Source organism: Zea mays, chromosome 8, assembly GCF_902167145.1.
Source record: "Zea mays cultivar B73 chromosome 8, Zm-B73-REFERENCE-NAM-5.0, whole genome shotgun sequence".
Classification (NCBI taxonomy): Eukaryota; Viridiplantae; Streptophyta; class Magnoliopsida; order Poales; family Poaceae; genus Zea; species Zea mays.
Window position 1 is genome coordinate 153,934,846 of NC_050103.1, and position 25,745 is coordinate 153,960,590.

Sequence of the window (25,745 nt, forward strand, 5' to 3'; positions counted from 1 at the left end):
GTCTTAAAAAAGGTTGTTTGGCACAACTTCACTTATTGGTGAAAGCAGAGCAAAAGCCGTCTCATAAGCCCTACCAAAGGAGCCCTTAGTCCTGTATGTCCAATACCGGTTGAGAATTTGGTACCGCAGACGGTTCCCAACCGATACCAATAGCCATTTCTCCAGTGGCGTTCAATGGGAAGAATGTTGTGAGCCACTGCATGGTGTTCAATTCAGACTGGAAATCAAATAAACCGTAATTTACCATGCATTAGCCTACTTTTCTATATTACTAGGTACGGTTATACTTGGTTTCTGGTGTACCGAAAAGAAAAGTGTATGCAAGGAGGTAAATTGAAATACAGCACTAACCACACTCTTCTGGGTTTCTGGTAGTGCTACTAAAAATACATCAGTGTCGCGAAAACAAATTGGATTTGACTGTTCTAACGTGCTGTTTGGTTAGGACTCCGTGAGTGTAAATGTCAATAAAATGGTTACAGTTGAAGTATATAAATGGATTGACTAACTTCTTTTATCAGCTTAATCTTTTAGATTAACCTGGATGTTAGGTGTTGAAGTGTGTAATTGGATCAACTCAAGTTTTTGGGTTGAACTGGATAGTACGTTCACTCTAATAGTGGATTAAACTTACCATCGTGATTCAACAAACTATAAGGAAAGCCTATGATTGTTTGTTTAGGGGTTTTTTATTTTGACTAGTAAGGAGACCGGATAGCACTACAAGGTAGGCATTGTACTGTGCCGTAGCCATTAAAGTTGTGATCCATTACACGCGGACGCAACCAAACACGAAGCAGCGGGATCCGTTAACCATGTGAATGGATTACAGGCCAAAAATACCCAACCAAACAGCACCTAAGTACACACAGGTTCACGCTGCTTGCTGAAAGAAACTCCAAAACTGGCTGACAAAACATAAGAGTGACACCAGAGGAATAGATAAATCGAGCCAAATGCAGGGAAAATCGTAGTTTCTCCTTATCCAGGTGAGACTGAGTTACCAAACAGCTTATTGCTCATCAAATGAATGATAGTGTACAGCATACAAGGATAAGCATAGTGTTTACAAGGATACCTCAGCATGTCGATGAATTCAGTAGTCACCTATTGGCCCACGCATGAGCATACAAATTAAACCCTACAACAAGCTTCTCCCCTGAAAGGAACGTTACAGATGCTTAGGGAGTAGTTCAAAGAACAACCCAGAAATCAAAGACACAGTCACTCTTGGTCATTCCAGCTCACCTTTAGCCATGTACATGACTGCCATAATCTTGGTTGAACTTTTCGTATCTATGTGCATGAAGATGTGCAGACGGTCTTGTATTCCTCAAAGCAAGTTCAATATCTTCTGTAGTTACTGGGCCAACTTCAGGCAACTCTGCAACATGTCCCCCAGAAAAAGTTCTAAAGACCAATAATTTACTTTTTAAATTAACATGCATTGAAAAGTACTATCATAGTACAAATTCGTTTTTTTCTGTGCCACTACCTATTTTCTATTCTGAAAACACTAGGTGCAACCCATACATACAGATACAGGCATGATTTTCCTAGAAATTGAAGAGAAGTTGACAACAAAGAGCAATAAAGTGGCAAGTGGTCATCTGTTCCTGTTCACAAGAACAGAATTGCTGAAAAGAAGAGAATACTAGTTAAGAACAAGTCACGTACCACCCTCAGGGACCTCTTCTTTCCTGCCTTCAAGAACTGCCATTACCCGTCTTAGGGGCTGCATTGCTGCTTCCTTGCATACCAGGCGAATATCAGAGCCAGAATACCCTTCAGTTTTCTCCACAAGAACATCATAGGGAATCTCCATTGTGCCAGGTGTATATGGCAGGAGCTCTTCAAACATAGCATGTCTAGCATCCGGCTCTGGCAATGGAACAAGAATCTGATTGACAAGTTATGGGGAAAAAAGTTCCTTCAGATTTGTCATGAGGTTTCAGCTTTGATTAAAAAACAGAGATGGTTTGGCGAAGGGAGGGTTAAGGACGCATAGAAGGTTGAGGACGAGCTCCGTGTCCTGGACTTGCAGACGCAACAGTCCGCCTGATCTTTGCGGATCAGTGGGATTGGCAGCGCCCGTGCCATTGATGTGGGCTCGTGCCCACTTGATATAGCTGGAGTTCTGCATCTCCAACATCATGGGAATGTGGGACTTGAGGCAGACGATGGCATAGAGGTTGACAACCACCGCCAGCTACTCCTGGTTGCTGGAGGAGGCATCCTTTGTCGTGAACGTGGTGATGGAGTCACTGGAATTTGGTGGTGCCATCAGAACAAGGGTGATGGCAACCAGGAGATGGACCAGCGCCAATCAGTGCCTAGGAGAGGAGACCCACGGCTGTGATCAGGGATGTAGTAGGGAGGGAGGGAGAGGCCGATGATGCCCTAGGGTTTGGGGTCAACAAATAGAGAGCGGAGGGGAGCCAGCAGCGCCTAATTTCCCCCTCAATCCCCTTCAATCCTCCCGTGATCCCTTGTCACCAAATCAGCCACTATGGGATCAGATTCAAATGGGCAGCGGAGGGGAAGAGCTAGGTTTAGGCCCAAACTCATGATACCATGTAGAGAATTAGGGAAACACAACACACCCAAACACCACAAGTCTGTACGGTTTGGTATACAAGGTTGTATGGCTTGATGTGTAAGGTGAGTACAAAGATATACAAGTCTATACATATCTCTAACAATATGCATGAAATTTGTAAATCAACTAAGATTTGAAACACAAGATTATTTAGAAAAGGATACACGCTTCTCCAGCCGACGCAGCATTGCTGCATCCAATTCCCATGGTAAATTTGTTGCTGCTAGAACAAAAACAAGCTCATCTGTCTTAGTCAACCCATCCATCTGCAGCAATAAAATCAAAATGTCATGAAATAATCAATACCATAGAGACAACAGTCCCCAAAACTGAAGACCAGTTGGTTGTCCAGAGGGACACTTGTGGTGTTTGGCGGGGGCAAAAGCCCTCCAGGACTTAGTCCTAAGGGTTGGCTCTTAGAGGTCGTGGACTCGTGGTCGGTTTTTTTCCTTTGTGTTTGTGTAAGGGCGGTGGTGTTGTACTGTTTGCCCATCGGGAATTCTTTTCTCTCAGGACCTTGACTTTGCTTTCTTAATGAAATGACGCGCAGCTTTCCTGCGTGGTTCGAGAAAAAAACTGAAGACTAGTTTGTGATCAATTCAAAGAAGTTAAGAAAGCCAAGGATATTCTGTATGTCAACTTTGGAAAGCTTGAGATGCTTGCTGACCCGATTTTAGGCACAATGTCTTTGTTTCCCAGAAATGTAGTTTCGAAAAAGTTATTGCTTGCAACCAATTTGTGGTTGAGAAGCTCAAATTTCTCAATGGAAGATAACTGATTATACTTTCAGCTTTGTACAGCCCAAAAAAGCTACCTGTATTAATAGCTCAGTTTTCAATCGCCGGCTAGCTTCATGTTCACTACGAGCTTCACCACGTTGACTAATGATAGCATCAATCTCATCAAGGAAAATAGTAGATGGTGCATGATGCCTTGCAAGTTCGAATAACACTTTCACTAGTTTCTCCGAGTCACCTGCATCACTCGGACTATTAGAATAAGCAAAACTTTTCTGGATGAAAAAAGTAAAATTATATATTTTGTTGTACAAGTTCGCTGTGCGGCAACTGCAGCTTGTAAATTGATGAATGCTGTTGCCAAAACTAGTACACACGCTTTAAATAAAAGCAAACACTCCCCAGATAGAAAGCATATAAAGTAATCATATCATGAAGATTAAGGAGTGTGTGTGTGCTGCACTTCAAGCAATCAATTACTAAGCATTTGGCCATCAGCTATGTGGCAGGGGAGTATACAAACAAGATATAGAAAGAGAAACATAGCACATGTCATCCATCTTCTGGTCCCCCTTGGTTGCGTATTGATGTAATGTTGAGGTAAACTGAGTCCAGTTACAATTTATGTTCATCTTTAAGCTCCATAATTATGCACAGAACAAGTGTTAAGTTTTGTGGAAGGGTAAAATTTCCACAGTTATGTAGCTTTGAGCGGACCTAAATACTTCTTTCTATCAAGGAGATCTCCATAGAGCAGGCAACAATATTATATAGCAAATTTGCAGCAATAAATGGAGCAATAACAGAAATGCATAAGCTCGTACTGCCAATATGGAATACATAAACTGATGCATGCTCATGAACCACAAAAACACATGTCGAGAAGCAAACAAAATACAGTGACATACCGCGCCACTTGCTTACAATCGACGAGGCAGAAATATTGAAAAAAGTTGTTTTGCACTCAGTAGCCACAGCTTTAGCTAGCATTGTCTGAAATTAAATATACTGAGGAGGTTAAACGGTTGCACTCGGAGATTCAGTATAACTGAATACAATAAATACTGAGAAAAGAAACAGATCAACTGCAACTTTTCAGGTAACAATTCCAGGTGTTTCTGTACACTTGTTTTGCTCTTTTTTGATATAATTGTAAGTGGGGGGGGGGACTGTATTTATTTTAAAAAAACAAATTCCAGGTGTTATAAAGCTCGATCCATAGACACCAACTTCTCTATTATCTTTGATAGTTATATTCTTCGCCAAATCACAGTAGAAAGTAGAACATTCCAAAAAAATGTTCTTTTTTCTTGAATACAGAGGATAGTTGCATATCATTTCATTAAAGACAGAGTAACAAGTACACTCCAAAGAAATGTTGTAACTTGGTAATTCAATTATATCATGACAGATATTTGGATTATTTGCTTAACTACTGAAGTTCCATGATGAGAAGTCAATAGTCATAGTTATAAATAGGGGGATTAGCCTGAGAGCACCATGGACCCGCAAAAAGTATCGGTTAGCAAAATATAGCTAAATATAGTTTGCCTAGCAACATATAAATATACATAATAAAGAACTACAAACAACAGGAATATCATATATGGTTCAAAAACGAGAGAAAAAAATGTGAATGACTCTTGAAGTGCAAACCTTTCCTGTTCCAGGTGGACCAAACAGTAATATGCCTTTCCAAGGTGATAATAGACCTGTGAAGTATCTGGGATTGAAACACAAGTTAGAACACAAAAAGGAGTAATTAGTAAGCAGAGAAGAAAATATCCAACTGGACAACACATGATTGAAAAATGTTGAGTGTACAAAAGAAATCCTTAAGACCTTGACTAATACAAATTTTGCATCTGCCCTTTAGACCTTCGTGGCAATAAATACTCCTTTCAAAATCAGTCAGAGTGAATATTAATGTTGGATGGTTTAAACAGTAATTAAACTGTTGAGCTGGGTGTTGGGAAGGTTTTTCTAGCCATCCCATTTTTTGTGGTGTTTTTCCTTTTTTGCTCTCTCTTAATGAAATGGCACCCAGCTCTCCTACTTTGTTCGAGAAAAGAAGTGGGTAAATAAACTAACAAATTATCACAATGGTTGATAGAGTTCATTTTTTAAATCAATAGAAATGAAAACCAATGCGAAAAAACATCCATCAGAAATTGACTAAACAAATCTTGTGCGACATGCCGACATCCATATCATAAACATATACAAAAACAAATAACATGCAAAGAATATGTTAAGGAAGCATCTATAAAAATGCATTTTCTTTAGCTTTGCTGGTAAAGTTCTTAAAACAAAGTTCAAATGAAAAAGCATCTAATTGATACTGCAAGATGTACAAGTCTTAAATTTTATTAGAGATTTATTATGTTGTACACATATAACATACAATATATTTCACTGAGAAGTAAGCCTACTTGGGATATTTAATTGGCATTACAACTGCTTCTTTGAGAAGACGCTTTGCATTCTCCAGACCTTTTATGCTTTCCCATTTAACATCTGGACTTCCACGAATTATATCCCTGTAGGCATTGGAGAAGGAAGCTATAGTAACAGCAGTCGAGAATACATTACAGTACCGCACTATTGATGTCATGTACAGATTTTGAAACAGTTTACCTTAACAATGTCTCAGCTAAGTTGCGCATTTCTGCAGATTCAAATGAAGGAAGTAGAGATTTCTGCCTGCAACCATCATACCCTGTTACCACAGGCGTATAAAAAGGGAAATACATTTGCATGACAACTGAAACACATGCTCTTCGAAGGTTATGTTTCCAAACAAAATAATACAGCAATGCTTAAAAACTAACAATTGGATCAAGAAAACTAGAAAAGATTTCTTGCATGTGGCAAATAGTATGGATTGTTTTAGAATTATCAAATAACTAGGCTCCAACCATTCCCAAATAGTTGTTCGTCAGCTATAGTAGCATAACTTAAAAGGAACAGAACAAGATTAATTCCTGTTGCTATTTGGAGTACATTTTTTATTAACGTGCCTGAGAACATATAATTGAAGTCCAAAATCAGGAACAAGAATCCATCAAGAGCACCAAGCATCCAAAGTTGTATGATTTTCATCATATAAGCCACACGGAGCATACTGGTCAACATGCAGAGCATAAAAGTCTAGGGGCATGTCTCTATCTTAAACTCTTACTAGAAAGCACTATTTCTGAAATTTGGCCAGTGGAGGTCGAATGAAGGCTTTCAGACCCATCTTAGCTGACATGCAAATCAAACAGAAAGTACAGCACAGTTTCAAGTAGATTTGGCCACACTAGCTAGTTATTTGTTGCTGAACAGAGAATCAGATGGAATTAGCTAGCTAACTTTAGCGTGTCATTTCAGAGCTAGTTACTGATTGCTGAACAGAGTATCAGATGGAATTAGCTAACTTTAGAGCGTCATTTCAGTGGTTCAGAAGAAAAAAATGTGTAGCTCTTTCTGATGTACACCCAAGTCTTACAGTGGACCATCCTCTATTGCTCCATTGCTTATCTCCACCTTCCTCTCCTGCGAACCAAAACCAGGGAAGCAAATAGTGACAGGATTCTCCGAGACGGCAAACCAAAACCATCAACCAATGCAGAGCTCAGCAACGTGTCCTAAGAGCTAAGACACGAGGCACACATGAGCCAACGCACCATCCGCTCGAACTGCTCGAAGACGGCGAGGTCCGCGCCGCCGTTGGCGCGGGCAGTGGCGGGGCGGCTGGCCCCATGATCGGATCCGCGCGGCGGGGGTGCGTCGTCGCCGTCGGCCTCGCGCCGGAGGCCGAAGCGCGCCTCGTAGTGGACCACGAAATCCTGCGGGAGGCCAACCGATCGCGCCGCGAGATCTCAGCTCAGGCACGTGCTGGGGGAGCGGTACTGAACACGAGAGGGAGGAGTACAGGGAGAGCGCACGGAGAGGCCAGCCAGTCACCTCGAAGGTCCAGCGCGTGAGGGAAGGCTCGCCGTCGGCCATCGAGACGCGCGCGCGCGCGCGACGCGAGAGGGTGGTGCTGGTGCTTCGCCGCCGCACGCACCCACGCCCACGCACGCGCGACGCGAGCTCTCCGGATTCCTGAAGCGGCGAGCTGGGTGGAGGAGTAGGACTGGAGGCGTCGGTTGCGGTGGGGCTGACGGGCAAAAAAAATAGAAGTAAACAACAAACAAGCGGCCGGGAGCCCGGGACAGCGGGGCGTCGATGGAATCTGCGCTGCCGCGCTGGTATGGTCTTTCCCGAGCCCAGACGCACGGAACGGGAGGGCGCTTCCATGGTACGGGGCTCGGTTTCTCCGTGACCCCGCCGCTCTCACTGACAGTGGGCGGCCAGAGTCGGAATTCGCGGTTCTAGCCCGTCTGTCAGTAGGAGCAGAGCCACACGGTTTCCAGCGCGCCGCGGACCCTGCGGCTGATTTCCGTGTGCGTTTTCAACGTGGCGTCCATTCGGAAACGTGTGCTTGTGCTTCTAGCTGTTGCCTGTTGGCATTTGTGTAGGCAACGGAACCACCTCAAACATCTTCTTCTTTCGTTTCAAGTACTATTGTGCTTCCGTATCACCCACCAGATGAATCGACGGTGGACTGTCACTCACCCACCAGAACACCTTGCGAGTCGCGTCAATTAACGAACGGTCGCCACTCACCCGCCATCTACACTTGCTGCTACTTCTACAACAGCGTTGAATACTACTCTCACTGTTCGGTACCAAAAGATAGAATGGTGCCTTTTGTGATTTTAAAAGTTCAATCGTGTATTATTTTTTCATATTTCTATTTTAAGTTTTGTGCCACATGTCACTAGCGTTAATATGGATGTTACCTGATTGTTGACAGCCAAAAAGTGTTAAAACAAACTAAATATAAATATTTCAGTAAAAATAGGCTTAGCCGGTCCCGAAACGAAATCGATCAATGAGTGTTTGGTTCCCACATGCTAAACTAGTTTAGTCACTTTTAAAGCAACTCTAATAATTCTCAGGTTGCTAAATAGCTGTTGGGAGTAAAAAAGTAGCTTTATCTCCAACAGTTCCTCATATTTAGACAATAGCTCAATTTTGAATGTAGTTTTGGTAGGCCTACTCCCATTGAACATGTTAAACAGTAGGGGTCGAGGGTAGTGGACAGTAGAGGAGAAGGTCGGCCGATGCGACCTGTTGGGAAGCGACAGCCCGATGGCATGGCCTATGGGTGAGAGGTGGGCTGACGGTGGAGAAGGTTGTGCCACGCGTATCGGATCTGGTTGTCTCGCTGCACGGGAAATGAAAAAAGATTGCACTTGATCTAGCTACCTCGCTGTAGAGAAAAAAAATAAACACGTATTTGTGAAGAAATCGGCGACAACTGAGTTTATGGAGTTGCTACCGAGTTGCTAAATGTGGAGAGTAAATGGAGTTGGGTAGCAAGTAACTAAATTTAGTAAGTCCATTTGAATAACTATTAGAGTGATGTTTTTCTATTCACTTCTTAAATTTAAGATTTAAAGAGTTGTTTAGATAACTATTGAAGTTGCTCTTAGTCCTTAAAATAGCAAATGGGTTGACTAAAATAGGTATTTCAAGTTCAATTTCTAGGGAATAAAGTTTAGGAGAGTGAATACGGCCATGTTTCTTTCCTTCTAGGATTATATAATTCGGCTTATAGATTATACTAGGTGAATGCACGTGCGTTGCGACGGAAAAAAAATATTGCAACAATAATATATATATGATCCTGTGTTGTGGTATTAACCAAAATTAAGTTGTATCTAGAACTTTATAGTAGTCATGTGTCAACAAATTAAGTTCATGAAACAATTATAGTATACGAGCTTTGGATAGGAAACATTTTGATGCATCTTATGAGCACTCAATTTTAAAGCAACTTGCAAATATTATAAAGAAGGTTAAACAAAAAACCAACACACATGTACCAATGTACATCCTGCATCTCTGATGTCGGTGCAGGGTGCTCACAGAGCTCTCCCTCGACGACAACTATTTCACCGGGATCCCGACGACCTGTACACGTTGCCCAACCTGAGGAGAGTGAGCTTACATGAAAATCAGTTCACTGGCAACCTCGGCAGTGACCTTGGTAACCTCTCTCAGATCATGCAACTTGACTTGTCCTATAACAAGTTCACAGGCTCCATCCCTGATGTCTTTGGAGAGATGAGGAGACTAGAGTCCGTAAACCTGGCCACCAATAGGATGGATGGTGAGTTGCCCGCTTCCCTGTAAAGTTCTCCACTGCTGAGGGTAATCAGCTTGAGGAACAACTCGCTCTCTGGTGAGATTGCTATCGACTCCAGCTTGCTGCCGAAGCTTAATACTTTTGATGTTGGAACCAACTATCTGAGTGGCGCTATAGCTCCTGGCATCAGTGTGTGCACCAAGTTGAGGACACTGAATCTTACAAGGAACATGCTCGTGGGGGGATACCGGAGAGCTTCAAGGAGTTGAGATCCCTGTCGTACCTCTCGCTGACCAGGAATAGTTTCACAACCTGGCATAGACATTGCAGGTCTTGCAACACCTGCGCAACCTGACAAGCTTGGTGCTGACCAGGAATTTCCGCGGCGGTGAGACAATGCAGGTGCTCATCCTGACAAACTGTCTACTCATCGGCGTAAATCCCACGTGGCTGCAGAGCTTGGGAAGCCTCAATGTGCTGGAAATTTCATGTAACAAGTTAGATGGGAATATCCCGCCATGGCTGGGGAAGCTAGACAACTGCTTCAACATTGACCTCTCAAACAATTCTTTCAGCGGTAAGCTATCTGTCAGCTTCACACAGATGAGGAGCTTGAATTCAAATAATGGCTCGAGCAAGCGGTCACCCACAGAGGGTTCCCATTGTTCAGCAATAAAAGCAAATCCGCCATCGTCGCCCTTGGACTGGGAACTGTGGTCGGGGTTCTCCTCTTGTTGTGCTTATGTGACCGTGTCAAGGATTGTCCATTGAAGAATACAGGAGCAATCCGAAGGCCGTAGCGACAGCCGAAGACTCCTAGTTCTCCAACTCTTGCCTGGTGCTGCTATTCCAAAACAACAAAGAGTTCAGTAACTCGAATTACCGGTTTCTCCATCCCATTTTTTCATATATATATTTGTACTAAAGTTTTTTTCATATATATTTGACTAAAGGTTCTGTAGGTTTTTATTTCATAGTCTAGTAACCTGTAATTTTTAATTAGTCTGTAAATTCACGTATATACAAATTGGCACAAGTAAAAAAATTAACAGCTAGAAAATTTTCTATCATTCTCTGTAAATCTAATCCCTATCATGTACATATGGTATACTATTTGCAATTAGTAATCTGGGACAATCATAATCACATGACCTTTAGCAACTCAAGTTACTGAACCTCAAACACCAGTGTCACCTTGGCATGAGATAGTAGATTTCGCCTCGGTCCAAATTGCAATTCAAACAAACCATCAGATTCGTGCAGAATTTAAATTTTGAAACTACTGTACTGGTGCTCCTTGAAATGAAATCTAGATAGTACAACATCGAGATTGCGCACCTCTTCTGATATGGGCTTCAATGTCTCACTGAAGTAGCATCCCGGCTAGCGACATGCATGTGAAATATAATTTGGAACTGAAAGAGTACTAAGCAAGTAAGCATCATTACTCAAGCAAAAAATATATAAGAGCAAGTGTGATCAGTAAAGTGTAGCAGATCAATTAAAGAAAAAAATCTATGATCAGTTAACTGGATAGTGTTTGTATGCAAGTGCACAACATATCAAGGCTTCGTGTAGTAGTGCCAAAACTCTTTTAAATGCATTTGTAAGTCATTTCATGATACACCAAGAAACAATTTTCCCAATCCATAAACAAATCTGATAGAACTGATTAAAAAGATCCACAAAAATGATTCCACAACATAGCTAAGAAAGTGTAGCAGGTAACCCAAACAAAGGTCATCTAACAGGCTTGTGTCAGTTTTAAGGACACAATTCATTCCAGGTAGATAATTGAAGCCGACATGCACATTTATTAGCAGAAACAAACAGTTTTCCTACTCATAGTTGAGGAACTCGATGCATGTGTAAACAGGTATTCCAGTTTTTCCTTTTTAATGTCTTGTAAATGGGACCATAAATTCTGCTAGCATGACTTTTAGGACCTTAGTCAGAGTAATCAGTCTAATGTTTCTAGAAGCTACTCATTTTCAGCATTTTTGTAGTAATTATGTATATTGAGCTCCAATCTATTTTCTATACCTGCATTTTATGAATGCCCTGCACTTTAGCAAATTCTACAAAAATATAGAAAAAACATCATAAGAGTGAAGATTCATACTGTAAGCAGTGAAATAGCTAGCATAATAGCCATTTGTTACTCTTCAGTCTTGAATCTCAATATTCACGGGTAAGCTCCATAAATGGAGAATATTTTTGGCAAGTCATCTTTAGTAAGATATTGGTGAAAACTAAAATACATGGACTCATTGCTGCTGCATTTCTACAAGATTTCAAGCTAAAGTGTAACATCACAATATCACATCATGTTCTTTCAGTAAAGTCCTGGGTGCCTTTTATTTAGCAAAATTCTGGGTGCCATTTATTCTTTATGTACCAGCTAGTGCTTACAGTATAAAAAGGAAATGGTGTGACGTACATTGTTAGTTTTTTTTGTGGCAGCGACGAATGAATCACTCCATCTACCCCATGTCTATAGTCTATGACACCATTTTAAGAAAATAACATGATTGCATAACATGTGTTGCAGAATGCTAAATGTGCTATTATCATGTCATACCTTTGAAGTCTGGAATCATTTGAACCAAGAGCATCCTTCAATCCAGCATAGCCATTTCCCAAGCAAAATGCCCAAACTTCAGGCTGGTTATGACGTATTATAGCTGGAAAACAATTGTACGAAGTTTTGTTAGCATGACGTATTATAGCTGCAAAATGCCCAAACTGTTTTTCAATTCATATTCTAATCATGTGCCCTACTTCAGCCAAACACACACAATAAAATTATGGAATATTCCATATTGAAACCTCATATCAGAATTGGGTGCCCACTATCTACTTCAAAATTTGAATTCACACCTACAACAATACCTAAACTCTTGTGCGCTGTCATGAACAAAAGCTAGCCCATCAACAAAATGTGAAAGAGCAAAGCAATAGGAGAGGAGGCAACAATTATCAACTGGATCAACAACAAACTTTCCCTCGGCAATGAAAGCCTTGGCCGGTGATGCACCTCTTTGAAGCAACCAAATGATACCAAATATGCAATTCAGGGCTATCATACAAATAAATGTACATGCTAATCTTTGGAAAATGAAAAATAGGAACAAAATGAGAAAAAAAGAGTTAAGAGAACCTGTTGTTTAGTATTACCAGAACCATGCTTGACACCCTGGCTCCTGATTTTCAAAATATTGTGCATCAATTACTACCATTAGCTTGCAGTGGGACATAACAATAAAAATGTAAGAAAACAAAAGAATAATCTAAGCAAAATGAAAATTAGTCTTTGAAGCAACCAAATGGTACCAAATATGCATTTGAGGGCCTATCAAACAAATAAATGAACATGCTAATCTTTGCAAAATGAAAATTAGGAATAAGATGAGAAAAAAGAGTTAAGAGAACATGCAGTTTAGCATTACCATGATTGACACCCTGACTCCATGCATAGACCTGATTTTCAAAAATGCATCGATTACTACCATTAGCTAGCAGTGGGACATAACTGTAAAAATGTAAGGAAACAAAAGAATAATGATGTGGTCTTGAAGGTTAAAAATGACCCACCGAAGTTACTACCATTAGCTTGCAAAGGCACATAAATAGTAATCGTTGAGAACATAAAACTAAATCAAGAAAACAGAATATAAGCAATATCAACAAAACAAAAACAAATTGCATCAATACTTACAATACTAAGACCAGTGTGTATACTTACATATCTTGCAACAGACTGAATCTGCAATTTTAGTAATATTTTAGTAATAAAAATCTGAATTTTACGCAAAGCCATTCGACAGGTTCATCATCGTGCCCTCCCTGGACCTGAAAAACAACGACACCAGAGCACCAGGATTGATCAAGAACCTCATATTTCATATAGCAGAGGCAACAGAAGCAAAAAAACCAAGGAAAGAACGAGGCACCGACTAAGAATCAGATGGAATTAGCTAATTCTAGAGCATCATTTCAGAGCTAGTTATTAATTGCTGAACAGAGCATCATTTCAGAGCAACGTATCCAAAGACATAGGAACGTAGAAGCCAATGCACCATCCGCTCGAACTGCTCGAAGACGGCGAGGTCCGCGCCGCCGTTGGAGCGGGCAGTGGCAGGGCGGCCGCCCCATGATCGGATCCACACGGCAGGGGGCGTCGCCGTCGCCAATCGAGGTGGTTTGAGACGTCGACGATCTAGATCCACACCATGGGGAGGAAGCAGGCCCCGAGGGAGGGAGGGAGGGAGGGAGGAGCACCAACGAGATGAGACGAAGACGGGCAGCGTGCCGACACGGTGAGGAGGGTTGCACGGGGCGTGAAGTCGAACGCCATGGGCCACAGCTCCCCCCTGCGCGCTCGCCTGCAGAAGCCCCCTGGTGGCGGCCAAGGAAGGTCGTCCGCGGCGGAGGCAGGGGATGGATGACGATGGGCGGGAGGGGCATCTGCAGAACAAGTTTGTAGACGTCGGGCGGGCGGACGCGGGAATCACGGCTAGCATCGCGCGACGCGACGGGGAGGGGCGAGAACGCCGGCAATTTCGGGGGAGGCATGCCAAATCGGGAGGGGCTCCCCAGCGACTGCATGTGCACAGATGTGAGTAGTGTTCGGCCTCGCCACCCGGCGCGCGCGCAGGCAGGCCCGCTCGGCCTCCGCGTGGGCACGAGCAGAGAATTGCTCTGCCTCCGGGCAAGGGCGCGGCCTCGGCCTCGGATCCGGCGCAGGGGCGGGCGCGGTCTGGCCCCAGCACCCGTGCATCCCGGCACGGTGCGTGCCCGGCCGCCCGACCTCGGCGGTCCTCCTCGGGCGCGGCTCCACGACTGGCTCCTCGGCGATCCTCCAGGCAAGGGCGCGGCCTCGGCCTCAGATCCGGCGCAGGGGCAGGCGCGGTCTGGCCCCAGCACCCGTGCATCCCGGCGCGGTGCGTGCCCGGCCGCCCGGCCTCGGCAGTCCTCCTCGGGCGCGGCTCCACGACTGGCTCCTCGGCGGTCCTCCAGGCAAGGGCGCGGCCTCGGCCTCGGATCCGGCGCAGGGGCGGGCGCGGTCTGGCCCCAACACCCGTGCATCCCGGCGCGGCGCGTGCCCGGCCGCCCGGCCTCGGCGGTCCTCCTCGGGCGCGGCTCCACGGCTCCTCGGTGCTCTCATGGATGGAAGGGCCCCCTGCCAGTGCGGGGCGAGGTGCTCCATCGTTGGAAGGGCCCCCTGCCTCTGCGGGGCGAGCCATGGATGGAAGGGCCCCCTGCTTGTGCTTGCGTGCTCTCAGCGATGGGATCTTGGGAGAAGAGGAAGCGAGAGAGAGGGCAGGGGCAGTGATCCGGAAAGGGCGAGAGAGATGGAGCGCAGTGGCGAGGAAACCGCGGTCGAGGATGGAAAGGAGCGCCATAGAAGGAAGCCGCGACTGCTCGAGGATGGAAAGGAGCGCCGTGGGCGGGCGGGATGCGAGGAAACCGCGGCGGCGGGGGGAGGAGGGTGGCAGAACCGTGCACCACTGGTTGTGGACGTCTACACTACATACTTATGTAGTGGTAGAGATAAACACATAATGACTTGCTTATGGATTATCATAATCTAGATATCTAGATTATATAATCCACCTAATAATATGTGTTGTTTATTTGTATCTTAACTTATTTAAGCTAGATTAAATAATCTAGAGGGTAGACAAACAGGGTAAAGGAACCAAACAAAACAACTCTTAGACCTTGTTTGGGTACTCTAATATTCACCTCAATTCACATATATTGAGATTTAAGCTGAATAATTTACACTTCAATCTAACGTAATATATGTAAATTTATCGTGAATACTAGAGCACCTAAACAAAGTCCTATAGGCTCGGATACTCTCAAAAAATATAATGGATTTAGTCATTGTGTTACTTCGTCGAGATAACTGAAAGATGTGTATGGACCATCGAGTTTGGAGTCTAATGAAGAAAGCGAAAACGAGATTTCAGAAGATTCATTCAACATGACCCAATGTGACCGGTTTCTAAAACCGATCAAGTCAGTTTTTTTTACTCTTCCAAATTAAAAAAAATGGACTGCACCGTCACGTTTCTCTCATCAAGAGTATCATTTAACTATTTGAGGAACGATTTTATCCCTGCACTTCATAAATAACCGTTTCAATCTTCAAATTTTACGTTTGTGCAGTTCTATTCATAACCGTTTCGGTGCTCACACTTTGCACTTTGAGCTCAACCATGGATGAAATTGAGCCCAACGTGCAAAGTTTTGAGGAATGAAATGGTTCTAGTAGTTTAGCCCCAAAAGTAAAGTTTAAAGTTTGAATTATCATTTTGAAAATTGAGAGATGAAATTAAGTTTCAGGCGAAATAAGGCAAAAATGCGCAAGAACTCTCAAACAAGGCGTTTTTCTGGATTGAGATTTGACACCACTGCCGCCTGTTTGGATTAAGACCCGTCCACCCATCGCCTAGCCAGGCAACAAATCGGGAGGATTTCTGGCCGTATAGCTTTTTCATGTCACCATCCAAACATGCTCTTGATTGCCCTTGATGCATTGGAAAACACAACCCATGAAACCACAAGAATCTAGAGTACTGTCCAGTGTATGTATAACTGGAGGTTAATATTTATGGATTCTCACGTTCCACCTGATTATGACTGTCAAAAATGTACTGCAACAATACAAATTCCTGTAAAGCTGCTTAAGTATTGTGATAAAACGACCCTGTGATCACTTCGTAGGAAAGCACCTCGCAGCAAAGCTGACCAGGTGCACATTAGTTTTGGCAATTTGCATTCTCCGATGACAGTCGACGGGCAAAGAAAAAAAGGTGCAACCAAGCTTCAGTTTCAACAATATGGACAGTTGAGAAGCTCTTCTACATGAAGTAACAAATATATTACAGTATCAGCAAGTTCTACCACAGATACTGATTTGTCAAAGGTGCCCCAAGGTAAAGGGAACCGACCACAGGTGTACAACCAAACAATTCAGAGTGATAGTCATGTAGAGACTTCATTCCATGGCAAATATCTCCAGCCTATTTTTTATCAAGCAAATGGCAATAGATGAGGACTGAAGTATGATGGGTTATTACATCAAGAACATCACTGCGTTCTCATGCACCGCTCGCATACAGGCGAGTCCACTCCTTAGCTGCAAATGACATGAAATCTCTCATTGTCAGCTATGCAAATCGGAGTCCAGAAGAGACAACATTGACTGATTTGTCAACTTCAATTTACCTGTTTCGACAGCTTCTACTTCATTGGCTTTCCAGTGCTTTGCAATGTTATCCGAAAGAGGGTCGTCTGGATTTGGCGCACTCAGTAGAGCCTGTATACTGAAAGCCAGAATATTGTCAGAACAGCTAGCATGTCCATGGATACAAAAGGCAAAGGAACTGAACAACGTTTATAAAGTCATATTTTAGCGCTGCACAAGAACAAAAGAGAAATAACTCCGGTTGGTATATTTGGTTTATTAGGTTAACAAAGAAAAAACAATGTTTTCTTAAGCAAAAACATAAGTATTGGTACACACACACAGATAAATATAAAGACCTCAAAAGAACTGTTCGAATCTGAAGTGCTGGGCTCCATTTGTCCTTGAGAATGTCGAGGCATATCCTACCAAGCTGCAACAGTGAAGTCCTGGACTGAATAACCATTCATAAGAAATAAACTGGCACTACAAAGGAATATGCATGCCTACCTTGTCGATGTTGGGATGATAAATCTTTGTCAGAAACCTAACCTGCAACAGCACAAGCTAATATAAGTGTTCACTGTGATCATAAACACTAGAACAGTGTATTTGACTAGTTCTAACACTTCAATGGACACCAAAGAGAAGGGACCATTGTTTTCAGGTCGAACGACTTGTTGATCGTTCTGGCTGACCGACTTGGGCGATTAATCACGATTTGTCGGACGACTTGGGCAATTAATCACGACTGGTCCAAAACGACTTGGACGATTAATCGCGATTAATCGGATGACTTGAAAACAATGGAAGGGACAGAAAATAGCTAGCCCTTCTAACAGAAGACATTATTAATCCAAATACATACTACAAATCCAAGTCAGCCAAGATATGTTTGTATTGTACAAACAGAAGAAAAGACAGACAAGTGATTACACTAATATCACACATCATATCAAAGCAATTCGATGATTCAAATAACTATGCAAAAGAAAGCAGAAGTCATCTTGGAAAAGAGAAGTTTTACTCAAAGTTAACATACAAACAAGATTAGCTTACAAAGTACAGAGCATAATACTGTTAGACATTAAGCAAAATTGGTAGTTACCTTTGGGGCAGCCATTGGATATTCCTCAGGTAAAAAGAGTTCAAGCTTAAAAACTCCACCTGACCAATCAATAAGTGAAAGTAACATTGTCAGTAACTAAGTATGATTACAACTTACAAGGAAACCAATTAGGTGTCACAAATATCCCCAGTACAAGCAAAGGTATTGTGGTCATGTGGTGATTGCTACAACACACATAATGAGCTGAACATAATAGTCCACTAAGCCAGATAAAAGTGAGTTCCACCATGGTTTTCAAGGTATCGCCTATGCAATGAGACACTGCGATTCTGACCTTCTGGGTATCCTGGTCTCCATGACAAAAAAAGGTCAGCAAAAAGATGGATTGAGGGAGGGAAAAGATAGGAAGAACGGGAGGTGAGCTGGTCAGCAAGACAGAACATGCAGCCGCTGCTATCCCTGCTGGCTACAGCGCCCGTGACCAGCGCATAACTTGCTCCGGTCAACTATGACGCAGTTGATCTAAAAAAAGAGGAGGGGCAGCAGCCATCAATCAGAGGGCATAAAGCAGTGAGAAAAAGGATGAAGAAAGGCAGGGAGCACTTGCAGGCAGCACATCTGGAGCGAGAGGTGCAGAGAGAGAGAGGGGGGCTGAGGGGGGGCAGCGTCGCTGGTGGTTCTAGATGATGAATCAGGGACCGAGTGGTATATAAGCTGTCTGCTGGGCTGGGCCAGCCCCCTTGTTATCCTCTGGCATAGAGTATCACCTTGCTTCACCTTACAGGTGCCTAGGCCTAGATGATTGGAAGGGATGGCTCGCCATGTATCCCCTTGCCACCTTAAGAACCGGTTTCCACTGGTACCAGTGGTATGTTTCATTCATTCACTACCATTTTAGAATCGAGATCAACTAACCCATTTCCCAAGGTGCATACTAGTGACTTCCTTAGTCCTTGCCTCCGAAAAAGAGGTTAGCAAGTGAATCTGCTATATTACTACTTAAACAAATCAGAGTATGGAGATCATCACAGCATACATGGATAAGAACTAATAGATCACGGAAGGAACAAAATATATTATTACCAATTCATCCAAAGAAGCTACAGTCTACAGAAAACTATAATCTAGGAAATAAAAAATGACTTTTGTTCCCTACACAAATATGCAGAAAAACAGCACACATAAAACAAAACTAGTAATAACTATCACATACTATACTAGTGCAAACATTACTCAAATTACCTGCCCTTCAACATAGCTAACAGAATTCTGCAAATAGAAGCTGAGACTCATCAGCCATAATACCGCCCAAAAACTAAAATTGACAAGCCAAAAGTCACCAGCCGACCAAACTATACAAGCTTACCTATGTGCGCATAAACTAGAGCAAACATTTCAGCATTTCTGCCATTTCCAGTGGCATCTTTTGAAAAGAATTGATTCGACTCGACTATCGATATCTGGAAGCACTCCAATATTACCACTCTAGTCACCACACCACACAGCACGAACAGCGCATAAAAAAATCCGAATCAGAAGCCTGCACCTTCATAGGGCGACTGCGCCGGCCCAAGGATCATAACGTTGAAGTAGCGCATGTTCTCCTCCGAGGGCGACGCGCTGATCCCCGGTGCTGCACGAACGAACGAACCAAGCAAAACCATTTGACTAACAGAATCAAAACTCGACCCTCAAAAAAACGGAAAACTTAGACGAAGTCCACCGAAACCGCGAGACTGAGCACGCCAACCTGGCTCGCTGAGCAGCCGCTGAGTCTCCTGCACAGATCCAACCACATGGCAACCAAAAAGAGGTTAGAAGCGAGCACACAACGAATCGGATCCGAGGCGGGCGAGAGATCTGCTCCGGGGTGACCAGATCGGGCGCGCACCTTGATGATCCGCCGCGGGAGGTTGCTGTTGGCCATCGGATCCGGGCAGGGGTGCGGGCTTCCTCAGCGAAGTTGCGGCGCCGGCGATGCCTTGAGGCCTTGAGGGCTTGAGGCTGGTGCGGGGGAGGGGGAGCAGTCGGTCGGGGTGGGGAACGGGAAAGCGGTGGGGCGCGGTTTTGCTGCAGCGGTCTACCTGCTGCTTTGCTTGGGTTTTATCTCGGCCCTGTCACGTTACCTCAACTTATTGTGCTTCTCTATCACGATTCACGATGGACGTGCAATTGTACTTCTTACCCGAATAACTCTACCGAGCCTTTTTTTTAAAAAAAAAAGTATAGGCTTTTAGCTTCAATAAATTTAGTAAAATTGATGAAACATGTCATTAGATAATCTAGAAAATCATAGAGATAAAGTCGTGAATCTTTAGAAGACATTTAGATAAATTATTTTATTTATTATTTAGATTAAAAATATATTTTAAATTTATTTAAAAAATTATTATAAACTACAACTTCACTTGTTCTAGAGCTGAAACCTAAAGCAGTCCTACACACCACTATAAGTTTAGACTTGTTCTGTTAGAGTCATTTGTTGGTATAAAATACAGGGACAAAACCATAATTACGGACCAACTAAATTCAAAAGTGGATGCGCAATCATAATCACAAACTTATTCTTCGTAATTGTTCTTCACTAGGTATGTGTCCGTCCGTTGCGACAGAAGTAAAAAAATTTGTATGAAACATTGATACTGAACGACAAACATCACTATAATATGCAAAATCCATGTGGAAAACATTATAAATATCACACAAATTATTTCTAAAAAGTTAATTTAGAATTTTTAATTACAGACAAATGTGTCGACAACCGTACACTAATCAGCTAATCCTTTTTAGCGATATCGATAAGTCTCTGTTGTATGTTTGCAGGGATGACATATCGGCACGAATTGTCCTCATAACTTAACAGATCAATCACAAAATTACTTCGAAGAATCTTTGCATCCTATAGACAAAGACATAAGAGAACAAAACGTCAATTTGTATTATAAGACCGGAATGTATGTTTTGAACATAAAACGAACGTACTACACTCACCCTAACAAATTTCATTCGTCTGTCATTCCCCCACATGGTCATAGCTTGTAGAACGAGGTAGCTGGTATTAAACCTATAGAATAATATTTGGCCAACTATGTTTTATACAATGATTATCATAGAACAAATTTAAACTGATGAGAATGTGGTACGAAGAAAATACCCTCTTAAGTCAATTGGAACATCAGTCCGAATTGTATGTTCCCACTTAAAAATATCCTCCGCCCATCCAGAACGTTTCTTGTTGTAAGCAACCTTATATTTCTTTCAGGTCATGATAATCGCTTCCGCGAACCTCTTGTATGGCATGTGTTTACACCAATATTGAGTCGATGTAAAGTCGATATTAGTCACATTGTTGTACATGCCCTTAATTCTAAAACAAATTTATATAGTTCTATGATCATAATTCTAAAATGCATAGTTCTGTGATAATTTTGAGAACCCAAATATAGCTCTTTGAAATTTCTTCTACTATTTATTAAACAAATTTACAAATTGACATAAATTGCAACTGCTGGTACTCCCACAAAAACCAGGTGTGTTTTCAATATTTTTGCATCAAGAGTTATGAGTTCACAGAGATGATTTGTACTTACTATGATTTAAACCAATAGCTCGAACTTGTAATCCAGACATAGATGAGAGGACTGCAAGAAAAGAACAACCAGAATGAAGCATGATAAAAATATATAGAAAAGGTTGATAACTGTAATTTTGCTCAACATAAGAGGAAATCAAATAGATTATTGTGGTAAGTATCCACCTGAGATTGCTGGGGTGAGGACACCATCACCAATCACCATGCTAGCGCCACAAAGAACTATGAGAAGAAGCACAACTCTCATTTTTTGTGCTTCTCCAGAAATCTTCTTAACAAAGGTGAAGATCCATTGCGAGGTGCAAACCCGTTTCTGTAGTATGAAGATAGTTCCTCATCGGCTCCTTGTTGATTTGGCAGCAAGCTGAGTTTTGTATGCCTGCAAAGAAGCGAATAGAGAGCAAATGGTCTGCCTACAAAAGTGTAGGCATCCCTTAGTCATTTGTAAGCTACAAGTGCCAAGATAGGCCTTCTTTCAGAAGATACATTAAGGGATATTATTCATTTAATATAATATTTATTAGGACGATAAACAATATAGCCTTAATTTTTCTTGTATATCGTTGCTAGCCGATATACATGCTGGATTACAACAAACTAATCCCACTCCATCCAGGCACATGAAAAGACAGGGGATGTTAAGAAAGGGATTTATAGGCACCTTCCCCGTTATCATCAGCACTCAGCACAATAGTGACATACTTCAGCAAAGGAATCAGAGTGAAGGTCCAGAAGATGAGGGAAAGCACACCGAACACTTTCTCCTCATCTTGGTACTGATTAAGCTTTCCAAAGAATGTGCTTTTATAAACATAAAGATGTGATGTGCTTAGGTCACCGTAAACAACACCAAAGCTCTGGTAAGCCAAAAGCAATAGATTCATGTAGTACTGCCTCCGCTGAAATTGCAAGGCAGAACGACATCCGTTAGGAACCATGCTCCGCATATTCAAAGCAGCGCTCTAAAATAGTAGTAGCACAATGCTCACTCTAAAGTAGTAGTAGCACAATGCTCGTTAATTACGACTGTTTATATATAACAACATCATGGTGATACAGAATATACGTCCATCTATGCTTACATCAGTGATCCCCGGTTAAAATCAAAACGCATAAGCTGGGCTCGAGTTTCAGCTTCTCGCTCCACCATTGTCGCTGCGACAAAACCGAAACATTTGAGTACTATGTTGTGTGCCCTTTAGATTGGAACCTAGGGGGAGGAATGAATCAGGCGAAACAGAGAGATCGATCTAATCCGCACCGGAATCCCCTAAATCCGACCCCTTGCAAGGAGAACCCCGATCGCGATGCGGGCACATGCACATACCACCGGGGTGGGCGGGCATGGGCCGTTCGATGCCCACCCCGAGGTCGACCAACACCAACGTCTCCACCAACGACAGGCAAGGAGGAGAGCGGAATCACGACAATGAGAGATGGCCCCCTACCGGCAGCTGGTCGATGCCGGCGACGCCAGCCTCGGCGTCCATTAACTCGATCGGCGGCGCGAGGCGTCCGTCGCGGCTGCGTCACGTCACGAGCCTCGCGGGCACGGTGGGGGCGGATACGCGGAGCGACGGAGGAGGGGCCTAGGCTATGATGATTGATTCATTAATTCATTTGTTTGTCATTGTGCGGGGAGGAGTATGGAAGGGGCAGGCTGGGATGGAAGGGAGGCGGGGGAGGAGGATGACGGTCAGGTTTGCCGGCAGGGATCATGATCAGGGGCGCGAGGGGAGGGGGTCACGGAGGCAGGGGCAGCCTGGAGGGGCAGAACCGTGCACCGTGTGGACGCCTACACTACTATCTTAAGACAGTATAGATTCATTTGTCATTGTGAGGGGAGGAGTATGGAAGGGGCGGGCTAGGATGGAAGGGAGGCGGGGGAGGATGACGGTCGGGTTTGCCGGCGGGGATCACGGAGGCAAGGGCGGGCGTGGAGGGGCAGAACCGTGCACCGTGTGGATGCCTACACTACTGTCTTAAGTAGTATAGATTTACAATTGTGATTTTGCTCTTGCTTTTGAATGTAGATGTTCTATAATTATAATTTTACCTCGTATTTCACATAGTCAATTGTCTCCAATAGAATATGTCAAAACTTGTTCTTCATTTCCAAAAAAGGTCCCAAAACCACAAAGTTGAATTGATAGTCGCCTAGAGGGGGGGTGAATAGGGCGAAACTGAAATTTACAAATATAAACACAACTACAAGCCGGGTTAGCGTTAGAAATACAAACGAGTCCGCGAGAGAGGGCGCAAAACAAATCTCAAGCAAATGAAGAGTGTGACACACGGATTTGTTTTACCGAGGTTCGGTTCTCGCAAACCTACTCCCCGTTGAGGAGGCCACAAAGGCCGGGTCTCTTTCAACCCTTCCCTCTCTCAAACGGTCCCTCGGACCGAGTGAGCTTCTCTTCTCAAATCACTTGGGAATCAAACTTCCCGCAAGGGCCACCACACAATTGGTGCCTCTTGCCTCAATTACAATGTGAGTGTTTGATCACAAGAAGGAATCAAGAAAGAAAAGCAATCCAAGCGCAAGAGCTCGAAAGAACACAAGCAAATCACTCTCTCTAGTCACTAGGGTGTTGTGTGGAATATGGAGAGGATTTGATCTCTTTGGTGTGTCTAGAATTGAATGCTAGAGCTCTTGTAGTAGTTGGGAAGTGGAAAACTTGGATGCAATGAATGGTGGGGTGGTTGGGGTATTTATAGCCCCAACCACCAAAGTGGCCGTTGGGAGGCTGTCTGTTCGATGGCGCACCGGACAGTCCGGTGCCCCCTGCCACGTCATCACTGCCGTTGGATTCTGACCGTTGGAGCTTCTGACTTGTGGGCCCGCCTGGGTGTCCGGTGCACACCGGACAGGTACTGTTTGCTGTCCGGTGTGCCAGCATGGGCGATTCTGACCTCTGCGCGCGCAGAGCGCGCATTAAATGCGCGGCAGAGAGCCGTTGGCGCGGAGATAGCCGTTGCTCCGGAGTCGCACCGGACAGTCCGGTGCACACCGGACAGTCCGGTGAATTATAGTGGACTAGCCGTTGGAGTTTCCCGAAGCTGGCGAGTTCCTGAGGCCGACCTCCCTTGGCGCACCGGACACTGTCCGGTGTACACCGGACAGTCCGGTGAATTATAGCCGAGTCGCCTCTGGAAATTCCCGAAGGTGGTGAGTTTGAGTCTGAGTCCCCCTGGTGCACCGGACATGTCCGGTGGCACACCGGACAGTCCGGTGCGCCAGACCAGGGGTGCCTTCGGTTGCCCCTTTGCTCCTTTGTTGAATCCAAAACTTGGTCTTTTTATTGGCTGAGTGTGAACCTTTAACACCTGTATAACTTATACACTGGAGCAAACTAGTTAGTCCAATTATTTGTGTTGGGCAATTCAACCACCAAAATTAATTGGGGACTAGGTGTAAGCCTAATTCCCTTTCAATCTCCCCCTTTTTGGTGATTGATGCCAACACAAACCAAAGCAAATATAGAAGTGCATAATTGAACTAGTTTTCATAATGTAAGTGTAAAGGTTGCTTGGAATTGAGCCAATATAAATACTTATAAGATATGCATGTTTCTTCATTTTTAACATTTTGGACCACGCTTGCACCACATGTTTTGTTTTTGCAAATTCTTTTTGTAAATCCATTTCAAAGATCTTTTGCAAATAGTCAAAGGTAAATGAATAAGAGTTTGCAAAGCATTTTCAAAATTTGAAATTTTCTCCCCCTGTTTCAAATGCTTTTCCTTTGACTTAACAAAACTCCCCCTAAAGGAGATCCACCTCTTAGTGTTCAAGAGGGTTTTGATATACATTTTTGAAAAACTAATTTTCTCCTCCTTTTGAACATAATAGGATACCAAATTGAAAAATACTCTTGGAAAGGACTAAATTTTTGAAATTGGTGGTGGTGCGGTCCTTTTGCTTTGGGCTCATACTTTCTCCCCCTTTGGCATGAATCGCCAAAAACGGAATCATTAGAGCCCATCGAAGTACTATCTTCCTCTTTGGTCATAAGTAAATGAGTTAAGATTATACCAAAGACGAAGTCCGGTCCTTTTGCTTTGGGCTTTTACTCTCTCTCCCAAAGACAAGGTCCCTTTCTTGGAGCAACGGCGAAGGATGAGTTACGGAGTGGAAGCCTTTGTCTTCGCCGAAGACTCCAATTTCCTTTCAATATACCTATGACTTGGTGTGAAATGGACTTGAAAAACACATTAGTCATAGCATATGAAAGAGATATGATCAAAGGTATATGAATGAGCTACGTGTGCAATCTAGCAAAAGAAATTGCGGGAATCAAGAATATTGAGCTCATGCCTAAGTTTGGTAAAAGTTTGTTCATCAAGAGGCTTGGTAAAGATATCGGCTA

General features: G+C 43.4%; 2 protein-coding genes and 2 long non-coding RNA genes across 4 annotated transcripts; all 4 read right to left on the minus strand.

Annotated features, from left to right (window-relative positions):
* Nucleotides 1-1,002: 1,002 nt before the first annotated feature.
* On the minus strand, nt 1,003-7,534 carry LOC100382416 (uncharacterized). The gene is made up of 12 exons (NM_001175159.1): nt 7,285-7,534; nt 7,005-7,166; nt 6,827-6,873; nt 5,974-6,039; nt 5,769-5,876; nt 4,993-5,059; nt 4,245-4,329; nt 3,414-3,574; nt 2,764-2,865; nt 1,678-1,900; nt 1,249-1,384; nt 1,003-1,159 (listed from the first exon to the last, which is right to left on the minus strand). The coding sequence occupies exons 1-11, from the start codon at nt 7,324-7,326 to the stop codon at nt 1,251-1,253; spliced, it is 1,197 nt and encodes a 398-aa protein (NP_001168630.1). The 5' UTR covers nt 7,327-7,534; the 3' UTR covers nt 1,003-1,159; nt 1,249-1,250.
* Nucleotides 7,535-9,078: 1,544 nt separating this feature from the next.
* LOC109941411 (uncharacterized) lies at nt 9,079-13,774 on the minus strand. The gene is made up of 6 exons (XR_002263960.1): nt 13,263-13,774; nt 12,967-12,997; nt 12,695-12,720; nt 12,099-12,201; nt 10,856-10,932; nt 9,079-10,358 (listed from the first exon to the last, which is right to left on the minus strand). It is a non-coding gene; the product is annotated as an uncharacterized lncRNA (long non-coding RNA).
* A 2,616-nt stretch (nt 13,775-16,390) lies between these two features.
* On the minus strand, nt 16,391-19,892 carry LOC101202705 (putative ubiquitin-conjugating enzyme family). Its single transcript, NM_001326368.1, has 8 exons — nt 19,676-19,892; nt 19,535-19,562; nt 19,331-19,417; nt 17,824-17,882; nt 17,226-17,267; nt 17,075-17,148; nt 16,757-16,854; nt 16,391-16,667 (listed from the first exon to the last, which is right to left on the minus strand). Exons 1-8 carry the CDS (start codon nt 19,709-19,711, stop codon nt 16,630-16,632), a joined length of 462 nt encoding a protein of 153 aa, NP_001313297.1. The 5' UTR covers nt 19,712-19,892; the 3' UTR covers nt 16,391-16,629.
* A 581-nt stretch (nt 19,893-20,473) lies between these two features.
* Nucleotides 20,474-22,939, minus strand: LOC103636166 (uncharacterized). Its single transcript, XR_002264424.2, has 5 exons — nt 22,825-22,939; nt 21,542-22,275; nt 20,939-21,425; nt 20,776-20,848; nt 20,474-20,683 (listed from the first exon to the last, which is right to left on the minus strand). It is a non-coding gene; the product is annotated as an uncharacterized lncRNA (long non-coding RNA).
* Between the last annotated feature and the right edge of the window lie 2,806 nt (nt 22,940-25,745).